Source organism: Dipodomys ordii, unplaced genomic scaffold, assembly GCF_000151885.1.
Source record: "Dipodomys ordii isolate 6190 unplaced genomic scaffold, Dord_2.0 Scaffold13, whole genome shotgun sequence".
In the NCBI taxonomy this organism is placed as follows: domain Eukaryota; kingdom Metazoa; phylum Chordata; class Mammalia; order Rodentia; family Heteromyidae; genus Dipodomys; species Dipodomys ordii.
The window spans coordinates 6,982,594-7,007,744 of record NW_012267229.1 but is presented as its reverse complement, the minus strand read 5'-3'; the positions used below and the strand labels follow the sequence as shown (position 1 = coordinate 7,007,744).

The following is a 25,151-nucleotide window of genomic DNA, read 5'->3' as shown; positions in this document are numbered from 1 at the left end:
AAGAAGAAGAAGAAGAAGAAGAAGAAGAAGAAGAAGAAGAAGAAGAAGAAGAAGAAGAAGAAGAAGAAGAAGAAGAAGAAGAAGAAGAAATCAAACAGAGAAACAAAATCAAGGCTAACACTTAGTATTCCCAGAATAGTGGCTCATAGGACAGACCTCAAACTGCCCTAATTTAAAGCAGGTGTATAAATGCAAAATGGTATTTAAAGAGGTGGAGAGATATTAATTAAAATAGGCTTGCTGAAATGCCAGGGATATCATCACTTCTGAAAATTGAATTAAGCCCTGAATGTCAGTACAGAATTAACATGAATAGACTTAGCTATCCCTTTCCAAATGTATTTCATCCACAAACTGTGTAATACATGATGATTAACTGTAGGTTACAGATTCTAGTTAAAACTCAATCAAATTCTTTGGAATTTTAATAGGGGAATGCATTCAGGTCAAAGAATATTAACCGAGAAATTGCAATCACTTAAAGGGCAAGCAGAGTGAGTGTTTCAAGAGGTATTGAAATTTTGCTTAATTGTTCTTTTTTTGATCGGTTGTTCATGATAATTTTTAAACTTTGTTGGCTGCAAGTCAAACTGCAGTTATGTCAAATCTTCTCCTTAAAAAAGTTTTAAGTTTGAAAGTTAGAGAACCTAGGAGCATAGATAAAAGTGATATCTTAGCTGAGAAGGTTACCATCTCTCCCAACTGTGTAGAAATATCCTTTTATGTACACTTGATGGAGAACTGAGGTCCAGTCATGCGGTGCAGTCCTTGTTTCAGGCCCTGTACTTTAGGTGCTTTTGAAGGATTTTTCTTTTCTTTGTGTTGTCCTCCACACAATTTGCTTTTGAGAAGCCCCAGATATGAACAACCTTATTGTCCTAATACAATGTTGTTTACATAGCAGGAGTATTTACACCATAGTGAAGACTCTACAAATACAGAAGATAAAAGATCTATTATCTATGAAAAAAGATGCACATTGTTGTAAAAATAAACCCGAATTTTCACATACTCTGACCCATAACTGCACTTACTATTTATTTATTTTTATGGTTACATAGCTATTTTTTTTATTTTTATTTTCCCTTGGGGATAAATTCCTGATGAAGCTGGAGATGCAACAATGAATTCAAAAGCATCATGAAACACCATCATTAAGTTCTGCAGTAAATACTGGGCAATGCAATGCACACAATAAACCCATTGTTCTGATGCTACAAATTCTCTGGTGGTCAATTATATTGTTTCTCTTCAGGTCTTCATGCATTGTCCTTTAATCTTGTTAATAGAACATAATCAAACAAATTGCCTCATGGATAAACATTATCAGAATCATAAATATTTCAATATTCAAGATTTAGAAATAGTAGTAAACTTCAAGTATAAAATCTAGCACTAGCTTTAACCGTCCAATATAGCTTATGCACTTACTATTTATAAATGTCCCAGAGTGTTTTCCACTTTTTGTTTCTTTATATTCTCTCTGTCTTTTGTTTAGTTAGTTGGTTGGTTAGTTAGTTACTGCATTGACTTTAACTCACTATGAATAGAACTCAGCACTACAAATATATTTCAGAAATCAAGAGCCTCTCTTTGGTACACTTCCCTCCTAATCTATACTTAAACACAGTGTTTAAGGTTATCAAAGTGGCTCCCATCCAAACTCAGGTTAACATTTGCACTTTTCCCTGACATGAGATTGTGAGATGCAATGCAAACAATGTTTTGGGTAATCCCAGGTGGTGGGTTTTTGCATTGCCAGCTGGATCCCAATAGGCCACTTAGTCTTTGTATAAAGCAGGAGTGCTTATCAGTGCAGCTGTGACTAAGTTCTTACACTGATGCTCCAAGTGTGGTCCCTAGCCCAGCAACATCAGCATCTTCTAGAACATGGTAGAAATTCAATTCTCTGACCTTATCCAAGTAAGCCACTTTTGATCTAAATTTCTTAGATTAATTGCATGAAGTTGAGCAAGTTCCTTAACTTCCTTGTGTCAGTTTTTTCCACTGAATTATTTTTTTAAATAAACAAAAACTGTTGGTCTCCTAACTGGCAAGCATGTAGAGAAAGCCTTTTTGACATCCTTTTTAAAAAATTTTCATTTTATTATAAAGAGGCAGTACAGAGGGGTTACAGTTACATTAGTAAGTTAATGAGTACATTTCTTTTGTTTTTTTAGGTCCCATGGTTTCCTTTATATGCAATAATTAGTATACATCTAGGATAATCCTAGCAGATGAGCAGAATAGCTCAATAGTTATGATGAGTACATTTCTTATCAAACATTGTTACCAGTTCCTTTTTTCCCTACTATCCCTTCCCACCACCATCCCCCCTCCCAGAAGTTGTAAAGTTTGTTTCCAACATAGAATCTTTTTTTTTCCGGTTGTGGAGCTGAACTGTGGGCCTGGACACTGTCCCTCAGCTCTTCAGCTCAAGGCTAGCACTCTACCACTTGAGCCACAGCGCCACTTCCAGCTTTTTCTGCTTATGTGGTGCTGAGGAACTGAACCCAGGGCCTCATACATGCAAGGTAAGCATTCTACCACTGAGCCACCTTCCCAGCCCATCCAACATAGTGTCTTGTGAGTATCATTGTTGCAATGGGTCATCCTGTGTCCTTGTTTCAGCATTTCTTATCCTCCTTCCCCTCCCCAAATTAGATAAATGTATGTACAAGATTCATGGTACCAAAATCAAGTACAGTGACAACAGGGGATATATCATAGAGGGAAGAACATAGAAAAGAAACAAAAAAATCACATAGTACATTACAAACAACAACAACAAAGAAAATCTTCTTGGGGTTCATTTTGCTTAGCATCATCTTATATGGTCATATGTACATAGCTTTGGAGCTGGTCAGTTTATCTGATGAGTATCCTAGACATATACTAATTATTTCAAATAAGGGAAACCATGGGACCTATATTTCTTTGGTCTTGCTTACTTCACTTAATATGAAATAAGAACAGCCAATACACACATGAAGAAATACTCGACTTTTCTGGCCATAAAAGAAATGCAAATCAAAACAACTCTGAGATTCCACCTCACCCCAGTTAGAATGGCTATAATCAAGAACTCTAATAACAACAGATGATGGAGGGGATGTGACAGAAGGAAACCTTACTGCACTGTTGGTGGGAATGTAAACTTGTTCAACCACTTTGGAAAGCAGTATGGAGGTTCCTCAAAAGACTCCACATAGAGCTCCCCTATGACCCAACAATCCCACTTTTGAGCATTTACCCAAATGATCGCTAATAGGCCCATAACTAAAGCTACCAGCACAACTATATTTTTTTCACCATAACTAAGATATGGAACCAACTCAGATCTCCCTCAGTAGATGAATGAATCAAGAAAATGTGAGATACATACACACACACACACACACACACACACACACACACACACAAACATACTCGATAGAATTTCTTTACTTCCTTGATACCACCCCATTTGTTAGGAAATGGAAGGATTTGGAGAAAGCCTTTTAAAAGCATTAGATGCAGAAGAAAAATCTGATCAATTTTAGACTACTAACAGCAGTGTGATTGCTTCTATTTAATTATTATTGTCTGTGTAGAAACAACATATTAATGTTTCTGTTAAGTTATTTATTACCTATAGTTAAGATAGCCTATATTGTTTATGCTTATGTTAATTTTAACTTTGAATGTCATTTAATAGTGCCATCAAAAGGCCCAGATCTTCCCATCTTTGTACCAATAAATAGAATATATCCTTGCCATAGCAGATTGACTGAATTCCTTTCAAAGTCTCATAAGCCCTGAGATTTTTATAAAGACTTTGAAAGTCACTTCCACATTTTTCTTCCTTTTTTCTTTTGAGATAGCATCTAACTATATGGCCCAGATTGGCCTGAAAGTCACAATGCACCTTCAGCAGCCTCCTAAGTGCTGAGATTACATAGCATGATATATATCTGACCTTTCTTCATTTTTGATCTGTTAAAAATGTTCTTTCTTTTTGATCACTTTTGATACATGATTTTTTAGAATAGTTTTTTACCATTAAGTAAGATGGTCCCAATCATGTGTCCATCTCTTTCCCAGTAATGTCAGGTTCAACAGTAGCAACCCACTTTCTCCATTTGTAATGTCAGAGTTCCTTGTTTTCTACCTTCAGTGCCAGCCCTCACTGTTCTCACCTGCCATTTCCTAGCCATGTATCTTGTCTTCACATCCAAATTGCATCCAGATCTATCCACTTCTGTCCTTCTCCAGAGATTCCACATTACGCTAATCATCATGACATAGACTTTAAAATCACTTCTTTTATTTTTTTCTTATTTTTTGCCAGTTCTGGAGCCTGAACTCAGGGCCTGGACACTATCATTTGAGCCACAACACCCCTTCCAGCGTTTTCTGTTTATGTGACACATCCAAACCAGGGCTTTATGCATTCTAGGCAAGCACTCTGCCACTAAGGCAAATTCCCTACCCTGAAATCACTTCTTAATTGGTCTCCTTGCCTCGAGTTTTACATTTGACTGTGTGATCTTTCAAAAATATAAATCAAATCATGTTGCTACTGCTTTCCACATGGTTTCCAACTCTACCCTACAATAGTCCACATAATCGTACCCAGAATTTGCCTCACACACCAAGCACCTTATCACAGTTTGTTGTCTGTGTTCAGGACTCTGAATTTGGTATTCCTTGAGCAAGCCGTGTATTCTAACTTCAGGATATTAACCCATGTTTTATGTAGCTCCCCCTTCTCTTTTCTGTGTTTTGTTCTACAGGTCCTTTCTCACCAGGCGATCTAAAGGTGTCCTTGTACTCAATCTAGTCGTTCCATCTTGCCCTATTTTATGTTCTGCATTGACTTACCATTCTCTGGAAATGTTCTTGCTCATTATAGTTTATTCGTGGCTCTTATGCAGAAGAGCATTCTATGTGTTATTAATATGTACCTGGCACATAAGCCTGTGCCCTTATGAAATATGTATCAAATTAGTAAGTGAATACATAAGTGAATGATATCTGGATGATTAAAATAAATTTGACAGATTTAAGAATGAGAAATTTTTGAAAAATTAGGTGCAAAAATCACCAAAACTTGATAATACACAAAGTATATACATTTGCTAAATAACTTGATTTAGAGACTAAATAATATGTATAATAATCAAGGTATCATATTGTGTATGCCTATATAATTTTATAGGTATATGATTTTTGCCTGTCCATTAAATGCACTTTGTTCCAATAACTATCATATTTGAAGAGCTGGAAATAAAATATATCTTAACCTGGGAGTGATTATAGGATGTGTATAAATATGAAAGTCATCAAGCTGGGCCCCTAAAATGAATACACTCAGTGATCTTCAATATCTATATGTTGTTGCATAAAAATAAATATATAAATAGAAATATAAAAATAGCTAGAAACCGAAGTCTAAATCTTATGCCTACCTCAAAAAAATTTCCATTTTCATGTAGTCTAAGACTAATCACAGGTAAATTTTGAATTTCCATGAGAAGGAGATTTGTGATTGTGTAGAGATTTTGAGCTCTATCACATGGTTAACAAATATTATTGTTCCCTCTACCAAGGCAGTAAATCAACTTTAAAATGAGCTAGACATTGACTCTGGCTTAAAGGGAAAAAAAAAAGAGTACTCCCTCAGGGCAAACTTATGTTAACCCAGAGAATATTTTACTATATTATTCTCCCTTGCTTAACAAAGTTGGGCATTATTATCCTGTGACTTCTGTTGAATTTTAGAATAAGAAAACATTTCCTGATATTTAGATAACGATACTTAGACTTAGGTGGTGGTTCCCCATCTTTCATAAAAATGTTTCACAAGTACAAATATGAGTGAGTTGGAATGACCAGGTGTAGCCAACTAAACATTTCTTGACTAAATAAATGTGTGAAGGTAAAAAAGGCAAAAATTTTAGAAGTAATTACTTTGATTCCAAGCAAAGCTTTCTTTTCATTACAGTTTCTAATGGTCAGATCCAATATTTATTTTACATAAACAGAAAACTGCCATGAATATCAATCGCGCTACAGTGATGGTTTGTATGATTTAGAACTATTAGTTTGGAAAATGTTTTGAGATGTGTAAAAAGAGGTCCTTGAATCTTTTAAATGTTCTCCTCAAAATTGACTCCAGTATTTCTGGGACTTTTTGATCTATGGTGAAGTTAAATGGCTTTCTCTTATTTCCTGCCAAAATAAGAAAAAAAAAATATTGGATGGAAAGTGTTCTTTTCCTCCAAATTTCCCATTCACCTTCGTGTCTACAGCAGGCACATTTGTGAGGAAAGGAAATGTTGGCTTCTAAGAATTAGACAACTGACTTTAGGTAGACATATTGAAACTATTTGTGTCCCAAAGATGCCAGGCCTGTCTCAAACATTTTTGTTGATGAAGAGATTCAGTTTGGAAACTCCACTGCTTTTAGATGAAGTAGTAACCGTAAAGAGACCTAAGCATTAGAAGTCATTATGCCAAATGAATCGTACCTTCCCCATTAATACTTGACCACTATAAATGCTGACTCCAACATTCTGTCTAGTCAAAATCATGGTGCCAAGCTAAATGTACCCTCCAAAGCCTTGCATATTATAAGTGCCTCTGTTGTTTATTCATTTTCTTTTTCTTCAATTTATCACCTGTCATTAGGCCAAGAAAATGTGGTCACGTGCCAAGGGGAAAAAAGTTTTGAGGATTCCATAAAACACACTGAACTCCACATTTCGTACATATGTGCCCAAGCACTCTTTTCAGTTCATGCTATACACCTCAGGGAGGTACGCATGTGCCTTCAATGAATATCAGTATTTACATTACAGCACATTAATTATTTGAAGCTGTACAATTCCTTGATTTTGGTATAGCACCATCAGTATTTCTTATTTGGTACTCAGAGTTATATAAATATCAGTAACAAATTGCTTTAGAAGGTTTTGATTACTCCAGAACAAAATTTCGACCTTCTTTTCATCTTCTTTTCAGTCTCCATTTTAGAAAGTTCATATAAACATAATCATACAATATGTGGTGTTGAGTGTTTGGCTTCCTTCACTGAGCATAATATTGCAAAGATTCATGTAAGGTGTAGCTGGTATGAATTCTGCATTGATTTTCATTGCCAAATAAGCTTTTATTGCCTAGAGAAGCTACATTTTATTTTTTCATTTTTCAGTTGATGGACAGTGGGCTTTTCTTGCTACAAATACCGCTATGAACTCTTAAATACAAGTTTTGTTTATAGACCTGCATTTATTGCTCTTTGTCTAGAGGTAGAATATGAGGGTCATATGATAGCTCTGCTTATCATCTTAAGCAATTGGAAACTTTTCTCCAAAGTGGTTGTAACACTTTTATATTTCCACCAGTAGTACATTAAATAGAATTCATAAATAGTTTCCCATGCTATTGGTGGCATTTGTCCTTCTTGTTAGTATCCCTTTTAGTAAAATGCTTTTATTTTTATTTTATTTCATTTTCACAAATGTCAGGAACTTTTACCTGTCCTAGCACTAAACTATACCCCCCAGCTTAAAGTGGTTTTATTTCAGATGAAATATAACTTAGCTTTTTTCTGTTTTACTGCATGTGATCTTAGAAGGTAAGAAACTATTGCCTAATGTAAGATCTGAAAATTTCTGCCTACATTTTCTTCTAAGTTTTTTATAGTTTTACCTTTACATTTAGATCTGTGACACATTTTGAGTTTATTTTAGTTTATCACATGGGGTAGGGCTTCATGTTCATTATGATAGTGGTGAGCATTTTAAGGAAATGCATTTTTATTTTTAAAATGCCAGTGTGAATCAATGGTAAACTATAATCACCTAAGCAATGTGCTACATTTTTCTCAAGCTTCATAGGACTCTTGACACATAAATGTATCTGTGCACCAAGCTCTGCTTTGGTTTACCATGTTATCCTTGTCTTCTATAAATAAAAAGTCAAAGTAAATAAAAAATACAGCTCACCCTTGTGTTATGAAGGTTAACAAAGTATATGTGCCAGAAATGAACATGGTATCATTGTGTGTCATCTTCCTGAATTTTTAGTTATTAAATACACTTTGTTTTTCTATAAGGTGAAGCCTATATATTAAAATTTCTTACATCAAAGTAAAATTGAAATACACTGTTTCATTCAACAGAGATCACCAAGAGAGCTTTCAAATACTGTGTATGTCAACTTTTCAGCATTGTGTTCTACACCTGGAATAAATAACTTAAAAGGAGGAAAAACTTATTTTGGCTTTGGGTGCCTGAGTTTTCAGTCCATGACTGATTAAGTTCTTTTCTGGGACCTGCCATTTAGCAGGAAATCCTGGTGGTAGGATCATAGAATGTCAGGATCAGGATAGGAAATTTTTTTCTACCATGATAATATATCAGAAAAGTTAAACAAATAACATTAATAGATCTGAATAATTTTTTTCAAATCCCAAAGAGATAAATACATTATGAAAATAAATAAGCCAAATAGGATAATATTTGGGATAAAGGAAATGGTTTGTATGGGCCAGGCCAGGGGCAACAAAAACATATGTGCACATCAATACAAGAAGAAATCTGTCCTACTAGAATAGTTCCTACAATAAAAAGCATGATAATGACCAAAAAATGAGAGATGCTTATCACCGCTAGCAAATCTTAAAACACAAATAAAAACAAGTACAAGATACCATTTTGTTCAAAGGACTTCTAACAGTGCAACACTTATCAGTCACCAAAGTTATATTCACATATACAATTTGCATATTACATGAAAATTATATAAATGAGTAAATTACGTCTAAAAAAATCAGGAAACATACACATTGGGTTACCATGAGCCCTATCTTTGGCTCTGAAGTTTCACTTTGGAGGTATATCCTAGGTTGGTTAAGCATGTGAACACAAACACATGTGCATACATACACACACAGGTAATTGAAACATTTCTTATGAGAGTAAAACTATCCACAGATGGGAGATGTATTAAGTAAATATGGCACATCTATAAAATGGGATCACTGGGGGCTGGGAAGGTGGCTCAGTGGTAGAGCACTTGCCTTTCATGCATGAGGCCCTGGGTTCAGTTCCTCAGCACCACATAAGCAAAAAGCCAGAAGTAGCGCTGTGGCTCAAGTGGTACAGTGCTAGCCTTGAGCTGAAGAGCTAAGGGACAGCGCCCAGGTCCAGAGTTCAGGCCCCATGACTGGACCCAAAAAATAAAAATAAAAAATAAAAAAATAAAATAAAATGGGATCACTACAGTCAAAGAACCAATCAATTTATAAATTTATAATGATTTCATCAGTACATTTATTAAAATAAACAAGCTGCAAATAAGTACTTGTAGCTTGATCTGTTCTGTGTGAAAATTTTCATTTGTATTTATGTCGTCAGAGACTGTACTAAGGACTACCAACTAACTAGCCACTGGCCTTATGTGGCTGTTTAATTTTAAATTGATTTTAATTTGTCTGATGTAAACCTAATACAATCAAATACCTGAATGACACTGGCCACATTTTAATTATTCAGTAGCCATTTAAGTATTCAGTGTGACAACCATACTGAACAGGTATAGAAACAGGGCTGTCTTCTCCAAAGTTTCCTGGAGATAACATTGGTCTCAAAAGATGTTCACTTGGCTGGGCACCGATGGCTCATGCCTGTAATCCTAGCTACTGAGGAGGCTGAGATCTGAGGATACAGGTTCAAAACCAGCCCAGGCAGGAAAATCTATGAAACTCTTATCTCCAATAAACCACCAGAAAGTGGCACTGTAGTTCAAGTGGTAGAGTGCTAGCCTTGAGCTGAAGAGCTGAAGAGCTGAGGAACAGCACTCAGGCCCAGAGTTCAGGGCCCACAACTGACCAAAAAAAAAAAGAAAAGAAAAAAATGTTCACCGTCATGGTCTTCATGCTTGCTTCTGGCTAGTGGATTTAAAGTTCATTTCATGTCATTATACTTTTCTAAATTATTTGAATTTTTATGAACATTCAGTATATTCATATACAAGAGTTTCTTAAATGTAAAAAAACTATGATCACACCATGCATAAACAAGCACTACTGAAGTTTTATTTCTTTTCTATCTTTGCTTTATATATACATAGCTGCATAGAATGTTTATAGGTACATAGAATTATAACATTATAACATCACATCTACACATTGTTGTTCATTTGCTTTGCTGTTCTGAGGATGGAACCCAGGGCCTTATTTGTTCTCCCAATGTGTTCTACTCTATTCCTAAGCTATAACCCCAGACCTGTGCAAGTTCTTAATGTTGCTTTTATCGTGTATGTAGTAACTTATTCCTTTGTATTCTTCATGCAAATTACTTGTACGTGTTGCTTACAATACTATCCTGTGCACGTAAATGATTGCTACTGTGGATATTCTATAAAAATGTTTAAGAAATTTGCACATTACTTGAATTTTAGAAACTCAAATTCATAAAGGTGGCAGTGATCTATAGTTTTTTGTGATATGTACAAAAGCATCTAATTCATCACACTTTGGTGCTGTTTTAGTTCTAAGTTACTCTTCAAACCTGCCTTTATAACACACAGTAGCCTTAGAAATCAATGTTCCTGATAAAGTGTTTTTATTGCTACAGTGTTCTTTTTTACTATGCAATATAAAAATGCACAGAAATCTGTAACATTTGTCTTCTGTGGAGACTTGTCCATAGACATGTCAACTCGCATTGAGCTCCTTTAGAAACTATTATTCCAATGATCACACTTCACTAGGATTTTCTGGGCTATATTTTGATGACTATTAGGTAAGTTTAGCAAAAGAGTGAAAGAAAGGAATATTTATGGGCTATAAGTACAATAACCTGAATTTCATGGGAGGAAAAAAATATAACTAATTTACTTGATATCTTGCTCTGCAGATTGCTTTTGCAGTAGTTACAATGGCATCCAGAATAAAAGTGCCTTTGTTTGTTTTTTTGTAGCCCCTTCCTGCTAGATAACATCTTGCCAATTGGATTTATGTTTGGCAAGTAGGAATAGACTCAAAAGCATCTTGGACATAGCGTATCAAAACTTAACCCTGTGATCATGGCTCCTGCTAACCCCAAACCTTTTCTTTCTTCCTTATCAACAGCATCATTATCTCAATAGTGCAGTTCAGGAACTGAGAATTATGATACTGACTTCCTCAACCTCAATACCCAATCCAGCATCAAGCTGGTTTTTGCCTTAGGTATGTGGTAGTATTGTTCAATAATACTACACTACCCCTGGACTCTGCCATCTAAAATGCTGCAGCTGCCTCTCCTCTAATGAGTGTCACATTCGAGCAAATGTTATCTTATATCCATGGCTTGAAATTGTTCAATGTCATCACTTTGCTTAGGGGTTCAAGAAGAAAAGACCATACATCCTGTGTAGTATGGCTTCCTATTTATCTCTCGTTCTTCTTTCTCCTGACCTTCCTCTACTAGCATTCAACTTTCTCGAATTCAAGCTTCTATATTAACACAGATATTCGCTGTGCCTCCAATCTGCCCAAAATGCTTCTGATTCAACTTCTCTGATTAAAACTCTTCCATGTTAGTCAATTTTTTTTAGTGTAGCCCTCTTTAATTGCCTGAATTTTGTTAGATTTTCCAACGACATTCTTTTGCACTTTTTGAGAATCTACAATTTTCCCCTGGTATTGAGGCTTGAATTCTGAGCCTGTTCACTGTCCCTGAGCTCCTTTTGCTCAAGGCTAGCAATCTACAACTTGAGCCACAGGACTACTTCTGGGTGTTCTGTGATTTAATTGCAGAGAAGAGTCTCACAGACTTTCCTGCTCTGTCTGGCTTCAAAAGTGTGATCCTCAGATCTCAGCCACCTGAGTAGCTAGGATTATAGGTGTCAGCCATCTGCACCCAGCTGAATCTATGGTTTTGGTAATGTCTATTTCTTCACCTGATTGTTAGCATCACCAAGATGATAATATCCATTGTTATCCACCAATGCAACTGCACCAAATAGCTCCATGTCAGGTCAAATAAGAGGTGCTCAATTAAGATATTGTCAGTGGATGCATAAGGACCATGTGGCAGATGCCCACAAGCACAAGGGGAGTTGTTCATCTACAGAAGAGAATTTGGAGCACTGTCCATAGAACTGTGCCCCTGCCCAAACACATACTTCCATGAAAGGAAAACCTTGATTATACTTTAGAATGAAATTCCCTAATTACATTTCCCTTTGCATTTTTCAGTATGGTAAGTGAACTTGGTCACTGAGGATGAAGCCCTACTGGATTAAGCCCCAGGAAACTGGCTTCTGCCCAAACCGGACCAATCCTTGATTGTACTCAGAATGGTATCCTCTTGTTGCCAATAGTGAAGGCTGGAGAGATCTCAAAGATATAGGCCAGACAGACTTCTGCAGAATGTTTTCAGTTTCTTGTCACCCTCAGAGAAAGAATTTAAAAAACAAACCAAAGTAAGGAAATGGGAGGAAATTTTATTACAGAGAAAAAAAATACACATTCGAATTCAGTGTTGCCTTCTCAAGAGAGAATCACTACTGGGATTTTAGAGAGCTTGTCTTACAGGAAAATGTTAACAGAGAGAAGGACTGTGGGTGACTTAAAGTGGGGAATTAATTTTTCTGACCTTAAATGTTGTAGGACACATCATGTTTACAAAAATAATCATGGAGATGTCCATATAATGAAGAAAAGGACCGTTAGTGGTTTTCTTGGTCAGCCATAATGGTCCCAATTGGGTTTGGGTGATACTGTTTCTTACTATGTCTCGTAATGCTCTAATAATATAGCCTTGTGATTGTAACAGCCTTTAGCCATTGTGTAGTCTGCCTTTTTATTTCCCTATGCCTAACTGGCCTATATCACTTTTGCACATGAGAGAGAGAGACAAAGAGAGAGACAGAGAGAGAGAGAGAGGGAGAGCTGTGAACAATGAAGGCAATGGTGAAGTAATTTTCCAGGAGCAAGAAAATCCGAGGAGGACTAAAATGGGAAAGTTTATATAAATAGAGATTTGAAGCAGTGCTGCTTCAATTAACGCCATTCTCTGTGACCTGGTAGCATAGAGTTGCTCATATGCTAACTTTTACAGACCACCTCTAGGTCAAACCAAGAGGTTGAATCTAATATATTAGATGCAAATTATTTGTGCAATAGACCACTGATTATAAAAAAAACAAGCATTATTAAAAATTAAACAACACAAACTTTCAACAATATGAATTATATGAAAAATACCTGTGATAAATATTCAAAACCCATCACCTTCTAGTTATTTTATTACATGCTGTGGTTATTACAGGCCTTCAATTCCCTATTTATTCCCCATGTAGAATTGTACTAAGAGGGCTGGTGATTGTTCTATGGCATGGAGACATCATTAACCTGCATAATCCTACTGAATAAACCTAATCACTCGACTTTCAAGATGATTTCTTCTCATGGAAAGATGAAGGTTTAGAGATGGTAAATTTGGCCTTCATGAGTAATGTGCTCTGATGGATCAATAGAAATGGACTATAGGAGATATTTTCCTACTGTCAAGGATTAGCATGTAGTTAAGAGAGGGATTTTTAAGGCACTACTACTTATTCTTTCAAAAATAGTAAACATCACATCTCCTTGAGACTTTGATTTTAAAAGAGTTTATATCCCTCAGATTTGGAAGATATAATACACTGTTGATCCTTATATATTATGGAATCGAGTTAACAAATGCATTCTATAGTAGTAGAAAAGGGCTATGAAGAAATGAATGGAAATTCAAGTAATAATTACTCTTTAAATACATTTCAAGCCCTCCAAAGACACATACTCACATCTCTAGATGCTTACAGATGAATTATCTATTTCTTTCAAAGTTCTTCAGTTATTTATAGTGGATTGCTGACAAATTTCTTTAATCTTACTAACATCTTTTTTTTTCATAAGCTATATTGTACCAATTTTTATATATTGCATTGCTAAAATTATTCATTATGAATTTAATTTCTAGTTATTTAATGAAGGCAAACACACCAAGTAGTTTCAAGCTTCTTTGTGGTCTGCCCTGGATTATTACAGGAACATGACTTACTCTTTTAGATCATCTTTTTACATCTATTGTTTTAATAAGAAAATAAATATTTTATGGTTATTTTGCATGTCATACTTAAGTATGTCAGTCACCACAAAAATTATTCACTCTTCATATACATGTGACATACATGTGACACTGTTCTGACTTTGATCATTATAAATGCTTTAGAGTAAGCAGCCATTAATACCTTCCTCTATCTCATGTAGAGACTAAGCTGAAGTTCATAGATAGTATGTTGCCCAATTTTCAAAGCCAGTGAAATGAAAGAGATAGAATCTGCAAAGTTCCAAGAATGACTTGTCCTTCGACAATTTTTTAAAGTACGCCGCCCATGAACGAGTGAATTAAGGGAATTATCAATTTAGATGAATGAGTTTTAAATACTCATCCAATTTAAACAAGCTACAAAACCCATAAATGACAACCCTGATTGATAATGTCCAAGTGATAATACAAATATTCATGTCCAGGTAAGAAACTACAAGTGTATTCCCCATGTTGTCTAATGTTTTCAAGCTGTTGATTTATAACTTGTTACACATTCTCTGTACACTTTCCATACAATGCTTTGTTATCATTTCACATGTGAGAAACAGAGGCACCAAATGGTTAGTAAAACTTTTGAAGGCCAGGTTGCTTTTAAAAGGCAAAGCCAGTGCTCAATGCCAGACAAAGAGAATGCATGATCTCTGCAACTCCTTCCATGTATCCAAAACCTGTAGTAAATATATAGTTGCATGGATTTCCCAAACAGATGGATAGATCATTGTTTGTGTTTGTCATTGTCAAAGACTTGTCAGTTCTTTTGTTTTGATCTATTCAATTCAAATGAAATTCTGAACTTCTACTATCTTCCTCCACAACAGATAACTGTAGCAAAGAACCATGGAAGAAAGCAGGTATTTCTACAAAATAGGGAGACATGTCATGATCAACAAAGAACTCATTAACAGGAAGATGAATCAAACTTACTGACAGTATCTGTCCATTTTAACTACAGGCCTCAACATCCTTCTAAAACTTGTTATTTGCCTATTGAAAATTATCTAGAATCACTGCTCACTCCTACAAGTTGAAAGAGAATGTAATTCATTTTAGCTTTTCTATAAGGGCTTAAACAATTACACATAATTATTTAATTTTCACACAACCTAACTCCTTTGTGCTTGTGGAACATTTTATATGTACACTGCAACAGTAATTCTGATACATTCAAATTTTGCTGGCAGTTGGGTGGTTGCATATATTAAAGAAGGCAGAAGAAGCTGGGCATAGGTGGCTCACACCTGTAATCCTAGCTACACGGGAGGCTGAGATCTGAAAATCATGATTTGAAACCAGCTTAGACAAGAAAGTCTGTGAGACTTATCTCCAATAAATGGAAATGTAACTGTAACTGAAGTGATAGAGCACTAGTCTTGAACACATAAAAGCTAAGGAGCAACACCAAGGCCCTGAGTTCAAGCCTTAGGAAGGCAAGAAGAAGGAGGGGGAGAAAGAAGGAGTATTTAAAAGATGAATCACAAGCTGTCTATACTCTAGAAATTTTAACTTTGACAAATACTAATGAGATAAATTAACTACTTTTTCCAATGATGTATTTTTCTAACTGCTATATATTTGATGTATTTTTACTGTCACTAAGGATAACTTTAAAAATGATCATTGAACTTAACCTTTTAGCTTCCATATTTTTCTTTTACTTTCTACAGTTTTTAATTAGCATTAATTAGTTGCCCAGTGGGATTTCATTTGGGTATGCCCATATATGCATGCAATTTACTTTGCTCAAATCCATCCTCTCCTTCAATCTCTCCCTTTCAAACCAAGCCTCCTTGTTTAATTTTCACATGCATACAAAAGTATTTTGACCATATTCATCTTCCTTCACCCTTCCTATTAGTGCTCTTTCTGCTCGTATCCACACTTCCCTTGGACTTGTTTTATATTCCTGTCATTCAATTTTTATGCCTATGCTAATTTCTGGAAGCCTATGCTAATTTAATTTTAAGCCTATGCTAATTTCACTGTGGCATTTCATACTGTTTCCTCTCATTCTTTCCTAGGAATGCAAGTGTTGTCATCACATCATATTTTCTTTCCTATTTTGATTTCACATATGGAGTATTTATATTTTAATGAATTATATAAAATATTAATTATATGTATTTCAATGAATTATATAAAATATTCATAAAATAGATGAGGTGTATAGTTGATTTCTTTTTTATTCTGCCAATGGAATCATTTGCATTATATTTCTATGCATCTCACTTAAGTAGAATAAGCAAACCATCTCTTTATTTGTAGTTATTGCATTGAATGTTGACAGAAAGATTTTCATATGCCTAATCATTTGTATGACTGATAGATTCAAACTGTAACCATGACACAGATTGAGAATATTGCATGGAAAGCTTATAACAGAAATAACTCAAAAAACATTTTTTTAAAAAGACTAATAAGCCACAGACGATATATTTTCTGGGATTAAAAACTTAAATAAGACACATCTTTAGCACTAAAAATACTGCTAGTAACAACAATGATATATAAAGACTTGCAAAGACATTTTATTTTGTCTGTATCTAACATACAAATGAAATAGCTTTTCTTTGAAAATAAAACATATTGAATAGTGAGTGAGGGCTCAAACCGGCATTTAACTTTTGCCAATTCTGAGCTTCAACTCAGCGCTTTCCTCTCGAGCTCAGCTTGGGTACCCATGCTGTGGCTCTACAACCTCAGCCATGCTTTCAGCCAGGCTTTTTGCTGTTGATTTTGTAGATGGAATCCCCTGGTTCTTTTTTTAAAACTTGGGCTAGCTTCATAACTCCTCCAAATCTCAGCCAACTGATTTACTAGGATGACAGGTATGAGCCAGCCGTGGCTGGCAACTTTTCAAAAAACTAATTTTGTAGCTTGTAGGCATTCTTCAGTAACTACAAGGACACATGGTAGGAACTGAGTTCTCCATTCTTAAGTGTAGAACAGTCTTTACTTTTCAGTGGCTGATGACCTAAAAAATGAGAATTGCTAATGAGCCATTAACTAGATGAAACTCAATGCCCCTTTGCAATGGACATGAAGTAACAATTTTGAATCCTGATGATTGAGAGGCAATGAACTTACTTAGTCAAAGAGTTTGTATTTTATGAATATCATAGGCACAAAGATGATCTAGGATTTAACTTTAGAAACGGAGTTACTATTTTCCCTTGAAAGGCACCAGGAACCTCTGGATTCTACTACTGATGGATTCTAATTACTGATTTAGAACTTGTGATGGATAATTACAAGCTTGGAGTGGTTTCTAAGAATTATTTTTCTCTTCCAACTAGACACCAAAAACACAAAATTACCAGAACTGATCAAACGTACTTTCTAACCTTGCCCCAAATTGTGTTTAAAAAAATACTGTGATGCTATTAATCATTTCACCAAACATCTGTTATCTGATATCATTGTTTAATTACACTTCACAAAACATGCATTCTTCCTAGATATTCTCTTTTAATCTTTTATTAATTCCAGATTGCTAAAAATGTCTCTTTTGCAGTAATTATTTATTTAATAATTTTTTGATTACATGCTTCTTTTTTCTGGGTCATGAAATTGATGTTTTTATTTGATGTTTTTATGGTCTTTTGATCTTTCTGGGCAGCCTCATCTACTTCATTCCCTACTTGACAGTGGAATTGAGCCTTCAAATTACATTGGGCAAAGCTTTGAAATGGAATTTTTCTAGTTTTGTAACTTACCTGAAATGTAACTCTTCACCCACCCTAACCGAATAAAACCTTTAATTAGCTAAGGAGAGAATGAATGGTACCAAATAAAAAGTAATTCAGTTTAAAAGGAAAAAAAAGGTTTTGTTTGTTTTCTTTCTTGGGCTTTTCTTCAAAGTCTATTCTTTCTTTGTAAGGATTGTGTACATAAAAACCTCAGAAGGGAGGTCAGAATAACCAGCCTCGGTAATCAGACCATGTTGGCCCAGCATTTAGCTAAGTAAATAAGAATGCAAGTTTATTCCCTGTTCAGAGGCTGGCAGCAAATTTGCTAAGTGATTGATTTGATGCTAATTTTCTGCTTGGACTGAGAAGTCTTTCAAGGCCTGTCCTACGGGAGGAAAAGAAACCTAGCCAAGTTGACTAAGCTCTATTTTGGGTTTTATTTTGAGTCCCAAAAATTTGGACACTTCTCTTTCCCAGAAAAAAAAATAACAAACTGAATCTCTAAGCGATTCTTACTTATGGTGTTCAAAACAAAACAAAAAACCTTCAATTTATTCTCCAGAAGATAGCAGAAATTCTGTATGTTCAAATAACAGATCGTTCTGAGGGTAGAATTTAAACTAGCAGAATGGTGGAGGGTACTGTCATTCTGTCCATCTTAACATCCTGTCTCTTTATATCTGTGCTCAGAGTTGGAGAGAACCCCACACAGAGAACCTTGCCTGTGTTTCTACCATTGGCCTAGATGGCATTGCTAGTCTTCTTTCTGTTACTCTAACCAATACTAGAGGTGATCAGCTGTTGGGGCTCACCATGTGGGAGGGCTTAGACTGTGATCAAGCAGACCTATTGCTTTCAGGACTCTGATGGTAGAGTAAGAGATGGCATTTCATGGTAGAATCACAAGGCATAGCAAATCCATGCAAAGTGGCCAAATAATGAAAAGGCAAAGATAAAGCAAGGGCAAGAAAAAGAGAAAAAAGAGGGGCACAAATCCCAATATCTCCTTCAAGGGCACCTCCCCCACTCCTCCCCTCACCCTCTGTAGTGATCTGATTGAATGATCCCCCATGAAACCCAACTTCTTAGTTTCTGCCATCTCCCTAGAGTATGAAGCTGGGGACTAGGTTTATGACACATCCACCACTCAGGACCAAACTAGAGAAGACTTAAGAACCTTTTCGACTTTGTAAAAATTGCCTTCTTTGTCTTGACATAGCCATGAATTGAGGAGAGAGGTATGGAGTTTTTTTTTTCTTTTTTATTGCCATATGTAACTCATGGGATGAGCACCAGAAATAAAATGAGAATCGCGATGCATAAAGATGTGTTGTTGAATAGGATGAAGGAAGAAATTTTCTCATCACAGCCTTTGGGCAGTTGAGTTTGCTTCTGGAATTTTTTTCATATATACCATGTTCACACAGTAAAATGCAGTTCTGTTTTGAAATCCTACGAGGTTCAGTTCTTTTCCTGTTACTCTCCTCCTATGCTGTAACCTCTGTGTAGGCTAATTTTTCTTTTCATATTTGTTACCAGGACCCCAAATTACGAGAGCTTCTGGATGTTGGGAACATCGGGCGCCTGGAGCATCGCATGATCACCGTGGTGTATGGCCCTGACCTCGTGAACATCTCCCACTTGAATCTCGTGGCTTTCCAAGAAGAAGTAGCCAAGGTATGGTAAATGGAAATCTCAGAAGCTCTTTCTTCCTTCTGGATTCATGTGACAGTGTGCAAACATTTGGGAAAGATTTTGGATTTATGTCATATTTAGCCTAGGTTAAAATGCTATCTAAAAATAACTCAGTTGCCAAGAATAGGTGCAATTTGAACACTCCCAAGTAAGACACATCTACTTTGAATTGTGTATGTTTTTTTTTCTTTTTCTTTAGGAATGATGCCTTTGATATAATTTCTTTGTAAAACAAAAATGTACATAAAGCCATATTTCATTTTATCTGAATATCTTAAGTTATCCTCCCTTGTCTTGGCTTGGTGTCTAGAGCATTTTCAACTCCCTATCCATTTCTTAACTCTGTTTAAGGGAAGTCAACTTAAGCGCGTTTAGTTTTTATTGATGTTTATTGAGACAAAGTCACACTAATAGTCCATCTACAGACCACCACCATTCCTATAGCAGTTATTCAATTATTATATGAAATAACAAAACTAAAATCTTTAAATTAAAATTTAAAATAATAATAATACTTATTTAGCTATAGATTTCAATGTTGTATTAGATATGATTATCCATTAAGGAATTGCTATTTTTCTAAGACATTGAGGTTTTTTTCAGATTCATACAGAAATAACTAGAATATAGGCACAGACCAGCACACCGGAAGCAATGAACTTCAAGGATGATGCTTCCAATAGAACTGCTCAATTGGCATTTAAAAGTACTAAGCCAGGCCCAAAGAAACATAGGTCCCATGGTTTCCCTTATTTGCAATAACTAGTATATGTCTGAAACAAGCAGAAACAGTCAAATAATTTGATGTTAGGTGGAATGAACCCCAAGATAAAGACTCAAATGGTTTTTCTTTCTTGCTATTGTTTCTAACATATTTATGAGATGATTTCTTTGTTGCTTTGTATGTCCCTTCCCTACAGTATAACCCCTGTTTTCACTGTATTTGATGTTGCTATAATTTGGGGAGGGGAAGGGAAAACAAAAATTGTTTTAATCAAGCAACTATGGATTAATGGACTAAGAACATCAAAGAGGGATTAAGCAGACCAGAAATTAATAGGGTTAGGGAGAATTGTGTGAGAAAACAGGATTAGAGGGATATGGAGAGGTGAAAGGAAAGAGTGAATTTAACCAACTCCTAATCGCTGAGAGGAAATGGGTAGTACAGAATGAAAGGAGGGAGATAAAGAAACAAGAAAAAAAAAAGAAAAAACAAAAATTTAAATTTGAAAAATAAAACACTTAAAAATTATCTAAATATAAAAAATAATACTGATAGAAGAAAAGGATAGGATGAGAGGAAGAGAGGGATAAAAAGGAAAAATTTAAAAATTAAAAATTAAAAAATGGGATACTTATAGGTATAAAAAATACTACTATTATAAGCCCAAGAGTTTGTGAATTGAGTAATAAATTTCTGAATTAAGTATGGAAACAACGAAGGATAAGGTTTAATAATTGATGATGGGTATTTATCTGGGGTGGCAGAACAGCAATTAAGTCACAAAAAAGACCAAAAGGTTAAAAGATCTTAAATGCACACACACACACACACACACACACACACACACACACACACACCTAAAGTGAAAATTTTTAAAGAAATTAAAAATAGAAAACAATTTTTTAATTAAAAAAATTAGGTAGAAAAACTAGTTAATTGATTTTTTGGGGGGGCGGGATCTTGTATCTCCCCTGTTTCCGTAACCAGTCTCTTGATGGAGTCTCTGGTTTGCTTGTGGTGTTTGGTTTTCCTGTGCCTTGATTGGTTTCTTAAGTCAGTTTGTTTGAGCAGGCAGAAAAATGTGATCCTCTTCTCAGGCTAGTTCAGTGGGAGGGAGATCTGCTTTGAGTATCACAAAAGAGGGAGATGGCTGTTTCCTCTAGCTTGGAGTTGCTGTGATGAGGCTAGGTTCTGAGTAGGGTTGAGGCCTATCAGCAATCTGTAGCTTTTCCCTGAAGAGCTAGCTCCTGAGACACTCACAGAGCCCATCCTGGAGCCATTCTCAGAATTTATGTTTACTGAGTTTCAATTGTTTGTCTTTTACCCCTCCTGTCTGTGCTGCAGTGGGGAGGGGCAGCCTCTGGCTTGGTTCACCCAATGAAGAAAGTCACTCCTCCATGGGCAGAGCTTCCTCTGCCTGGGAAGGCCAACTTTCCAGTGGGTGGAGCTGAGACCTGCAAGTCAGGTTAGGTTCCTGTGACCCACTGAGTGGCTCCTATTGTTTTCTTCCAAGGCCTGAGTTGGAGCTAGCTGCTGGAGCCAGGCCTTTGTCAGTATCAAAGATGGAGTTCTTCTCCAATGGTGGGGGAGGGGCTACCTTCCCACCACTGCTCTGTGAGAAGGAGTAAGGATGTCTTGGGGTATACTCACTCTGGTTTTGGGGTCTGTGATCAGCAGGATGAAGATTTCTGTTCCTTGTCAGTTCTTGCTGGTGGTGAATAGAATCTGCTCACACACCGCATCTGGCACCTTTGTCCCAAGCTCTCTATGTTGATATGGCAGCTGCAGCAGCAGCAGCATATGCCACCGAGGACACGGGAAAGTGCTCAGATCTGTCTCCTTGACCAAGCTGCCTGGATTTATCCTCTCTGGCCAAACTGTGATGGCACACTTGGTGTGATTCTCTAGCCTAGGACTGTTCACTGGAACACTAAAACTGCTTTTTACGTGAGAGTTTGTTTAGCCTCCAGCTTCTTCTCTGCCATCTTCCTCTGAGTTCTGTGATTTTTTTTAACCTTTGTTGCCCTGGCAATTTTAGGAGCTATCATGAATGTCTTATCCTGATCTCTAATTTGGCAATGATTTTTGGTAGTGATTTGTGTTCAATATTTTTCTAATAGACTCCTATTCCTACAATAGAATGAAAGAAATGTCAACCAGTTTTAATTCTCTAAGTTGTTTAGAATACACTTTCCCAATATTTTAAAACTTGAATCTATTTTCTCATTAACAACTGTTACCCATTTACTTCTATAGGATAGTTTACACGTGGGAAGATTTCAGGGCAATGGAACTTTGGGTGACAGCATTAAGTTCTTGCCTGCAGCAGTCATTATTCTGACATCCCACTTTTAACAAGTTACATTGTTAACATATTTCGTTCCTCAGTACATAGATAGATGGTTGCATGAATGGATCAATACAGACAAACAAATGCTAAAGGCAATTTTTTATTACTTTCCCAAAATATAACCATTCTTTTTTCTTTTAGAGATGACCAATGTATGATAGTCATTACACCTCGAGTTAAAATATTCAATAAATGGCAGTCACTCTCAGGGAAATTTTTTACTAACATGAATACTGGTCTTCTATTTCATGCCAATCTGCCTATGTTAAGTTGCATTAAACCTATATTTCAAATGTATGCAATTTCCTTCTCTATGTGATTCCTACCCAGTTGATTTCCATAGAGGTTTTAATTCAGAGACTCTGTAACATTCCCTATTAAGACTATATCTATAAAAAAAATGTTAGCACCTGTTAGGTTTTGATTCAGAGACCTTGTAACATTCCTTATTAAGACTATATCTATAAAAAATGTTAGCACCTGTTAGCACTTGGTGTCTCTGGTACAATTCCTGAAGCAAGGAAGTGTGTTTTTATCTTTTCTAGCAGCAAAATTTGTAGGGTATGTCCTCCCCACTGAAAGAGCTCAGAGTTAAAAATCTATAAACACTATTTTACTTATACAACTTTTTTTCATACTCTACTTGTTAGTGCTGTCTCACAACATCACACCTATATTTCATCTCTTGGGCCAATGTATGTGATATCTTGAGTGATGCTGGATTTCTGTCCTTATGTGGAATACCAAACAGGATCCCATGCTTCTTTAAAATTTACATTTCTCTAAGAGAGAATGTTTACCAGTGGATTCCAAATCATTCAGTTATTCAATATAGTCACAATCCCAGTACCAGATACAGAGCCGTAAAGAAAGACATTTTCTCTGACAACGTCTGAGGAAGAAAATAAATTAAGTTGTAAATGTATTGTATCTCTAGTAAAGATCTATATGGAAGAAAAAAGCCAGAGGAAAGTAAGTGTGAGAAGAAAAGGAAATTAATTCTGGATGGTATGTATGGATCATTCAGATAATATGCAGATTAAGAAGAAGTTGCTCAGAGGCAGCTCTTTCACAGATTCTGAGAAATCTATTGGATCAGTATAAACTTAAACTGGGACTTAAATCTTCTTAAAGATATAATTCTAGATATGCGTGCTTTTTGGTCTTCCCTAAATCACTTGCACTTGAAATATTTTTTATTTTATTTCATTCTATTTTATTTTATTCTTCGGCCTATTACCATGGCTTGAACTCAACTTGGCTTGCTAGCTTGGCTGGCACTTTACCAATTGAGCCATACTTTCAGCCTGGCTTTATGTTGGATAATTTGGAAAAAGAGGCTCATGGAATTTTCTTCCCAGGATGTATTCAAAGTGAGATCTTAAGTAGGTAGGGTTATAGGTATGAGCCATCCGGAGCCATTCAGAAGCTGAATTTTTAATTTATTCCTTCAGTGAATCCTTTGAGAGAGTCATGAAGAGGAAGTTATCTTTCCGCTTCTCTCTCTAGAGCTGGGATTAAAAATAAAACTGCAATTAAACAACAATCATACATTTCTTACCCTTCTTGACTTATCAAGCCCTTCAGACCCTAATAGTCATTTTCCTTCCAGGAGTCTATCCTGTGAATAGGTTTTGGAAATGGGAAATTTGTTTAACATGTTCTCTCTGTATCACACAATTCAATCTTCATGCACCCTTGTTTTCCTGTGACCAATGAGAACCTTGTGTCTGCTACAACTTGGAATTTCCACATTCAAGCCAACTCCCCGAGTTGTCCTGAGTTCTCTGTAAGGCTGCAAAGGAGGTGGTGAATGTCACCATCTTCTGGTACTCTCCTATGCTTGGCTCTTAAGTTGTCTACTTATGGCTACATGATGTATAGTAACATTGTAGGTATCATCAATCAAAATGGAAATATGGATGTCTTATCAGGAAACAGAACAGAGGTAAAATAAAAATCTATACCAAACACACTACAGAGACATTCTGCAACTTCTGGATTCCTTCCAATTCTCTTCATGACTAAGTCATGCCTAGGTCCTCCTCACAAAGCATGGCTGCTTTGAGATGCTAGGCATTTGCCTCATCCACAGGAATGTTTTTCTTCACCATGGTTACTTTCTTCTTGGCTCCAGTCCCTTTTGGCCCAGCACAGACCCTTGACGTAAATACTCACATAGCTCTCACCTCTCATGTATGCTATTGTCTTCAGAATCACTTGAACATAGACTCTTACTGTGTGCCTTTTTCCAATCGTCTGGAAGATCCTGTAACTCTCCAAGCCTTGGTTCTGTCTCCTTTGAGATTCCTCCAACATGGAGAGGTGCTAATATACTTCATCTTTGGTCACCTCACTTAACTCCTGGAAATGCATCAGACACAAGAAAAATCACTAATGCAAGTTTAAGCACTGTAGGCATAGCTTTCTGCAGGATCTGAGCAAGCATATTAATAACCATATGACATGAAGTTGAGAAAGAAAAGATTTGGGGTAGTAATTGCAACCTGAAAATCTACCTGAGGTATTCTTTCATAGCTGTTCTCTGGTTCCTACAAAGTGTT

At 36.0% G+C, this 25,151-nt stretch overlaps 1 protein-coding gene across 2 annotated transcripts in view; it reads left to right on the top strand.

Moving 5' to 3' along the window:
* Positions 1–25,151, top strand: part of Plcb1 (phospholipase C, beta 1 (phosphoinositide-specific)) — a 614,138-nt gene that overhangs the window by 385,703 nt on the left and 203,284 nt on the right. For both annotated transcript variants that reach the window (XM_013011003.1, XM_013011004.1), the window contains exon 4: positions 19,358–19,495. In XM_013011003.1, the coding sequence (XP_012866457.1) occupies positions 19,358–19,495 (138 nt within the window). The remainder of the gene's footprint in view (positions 1–19,357; positions 19,496–25,151) is intronic.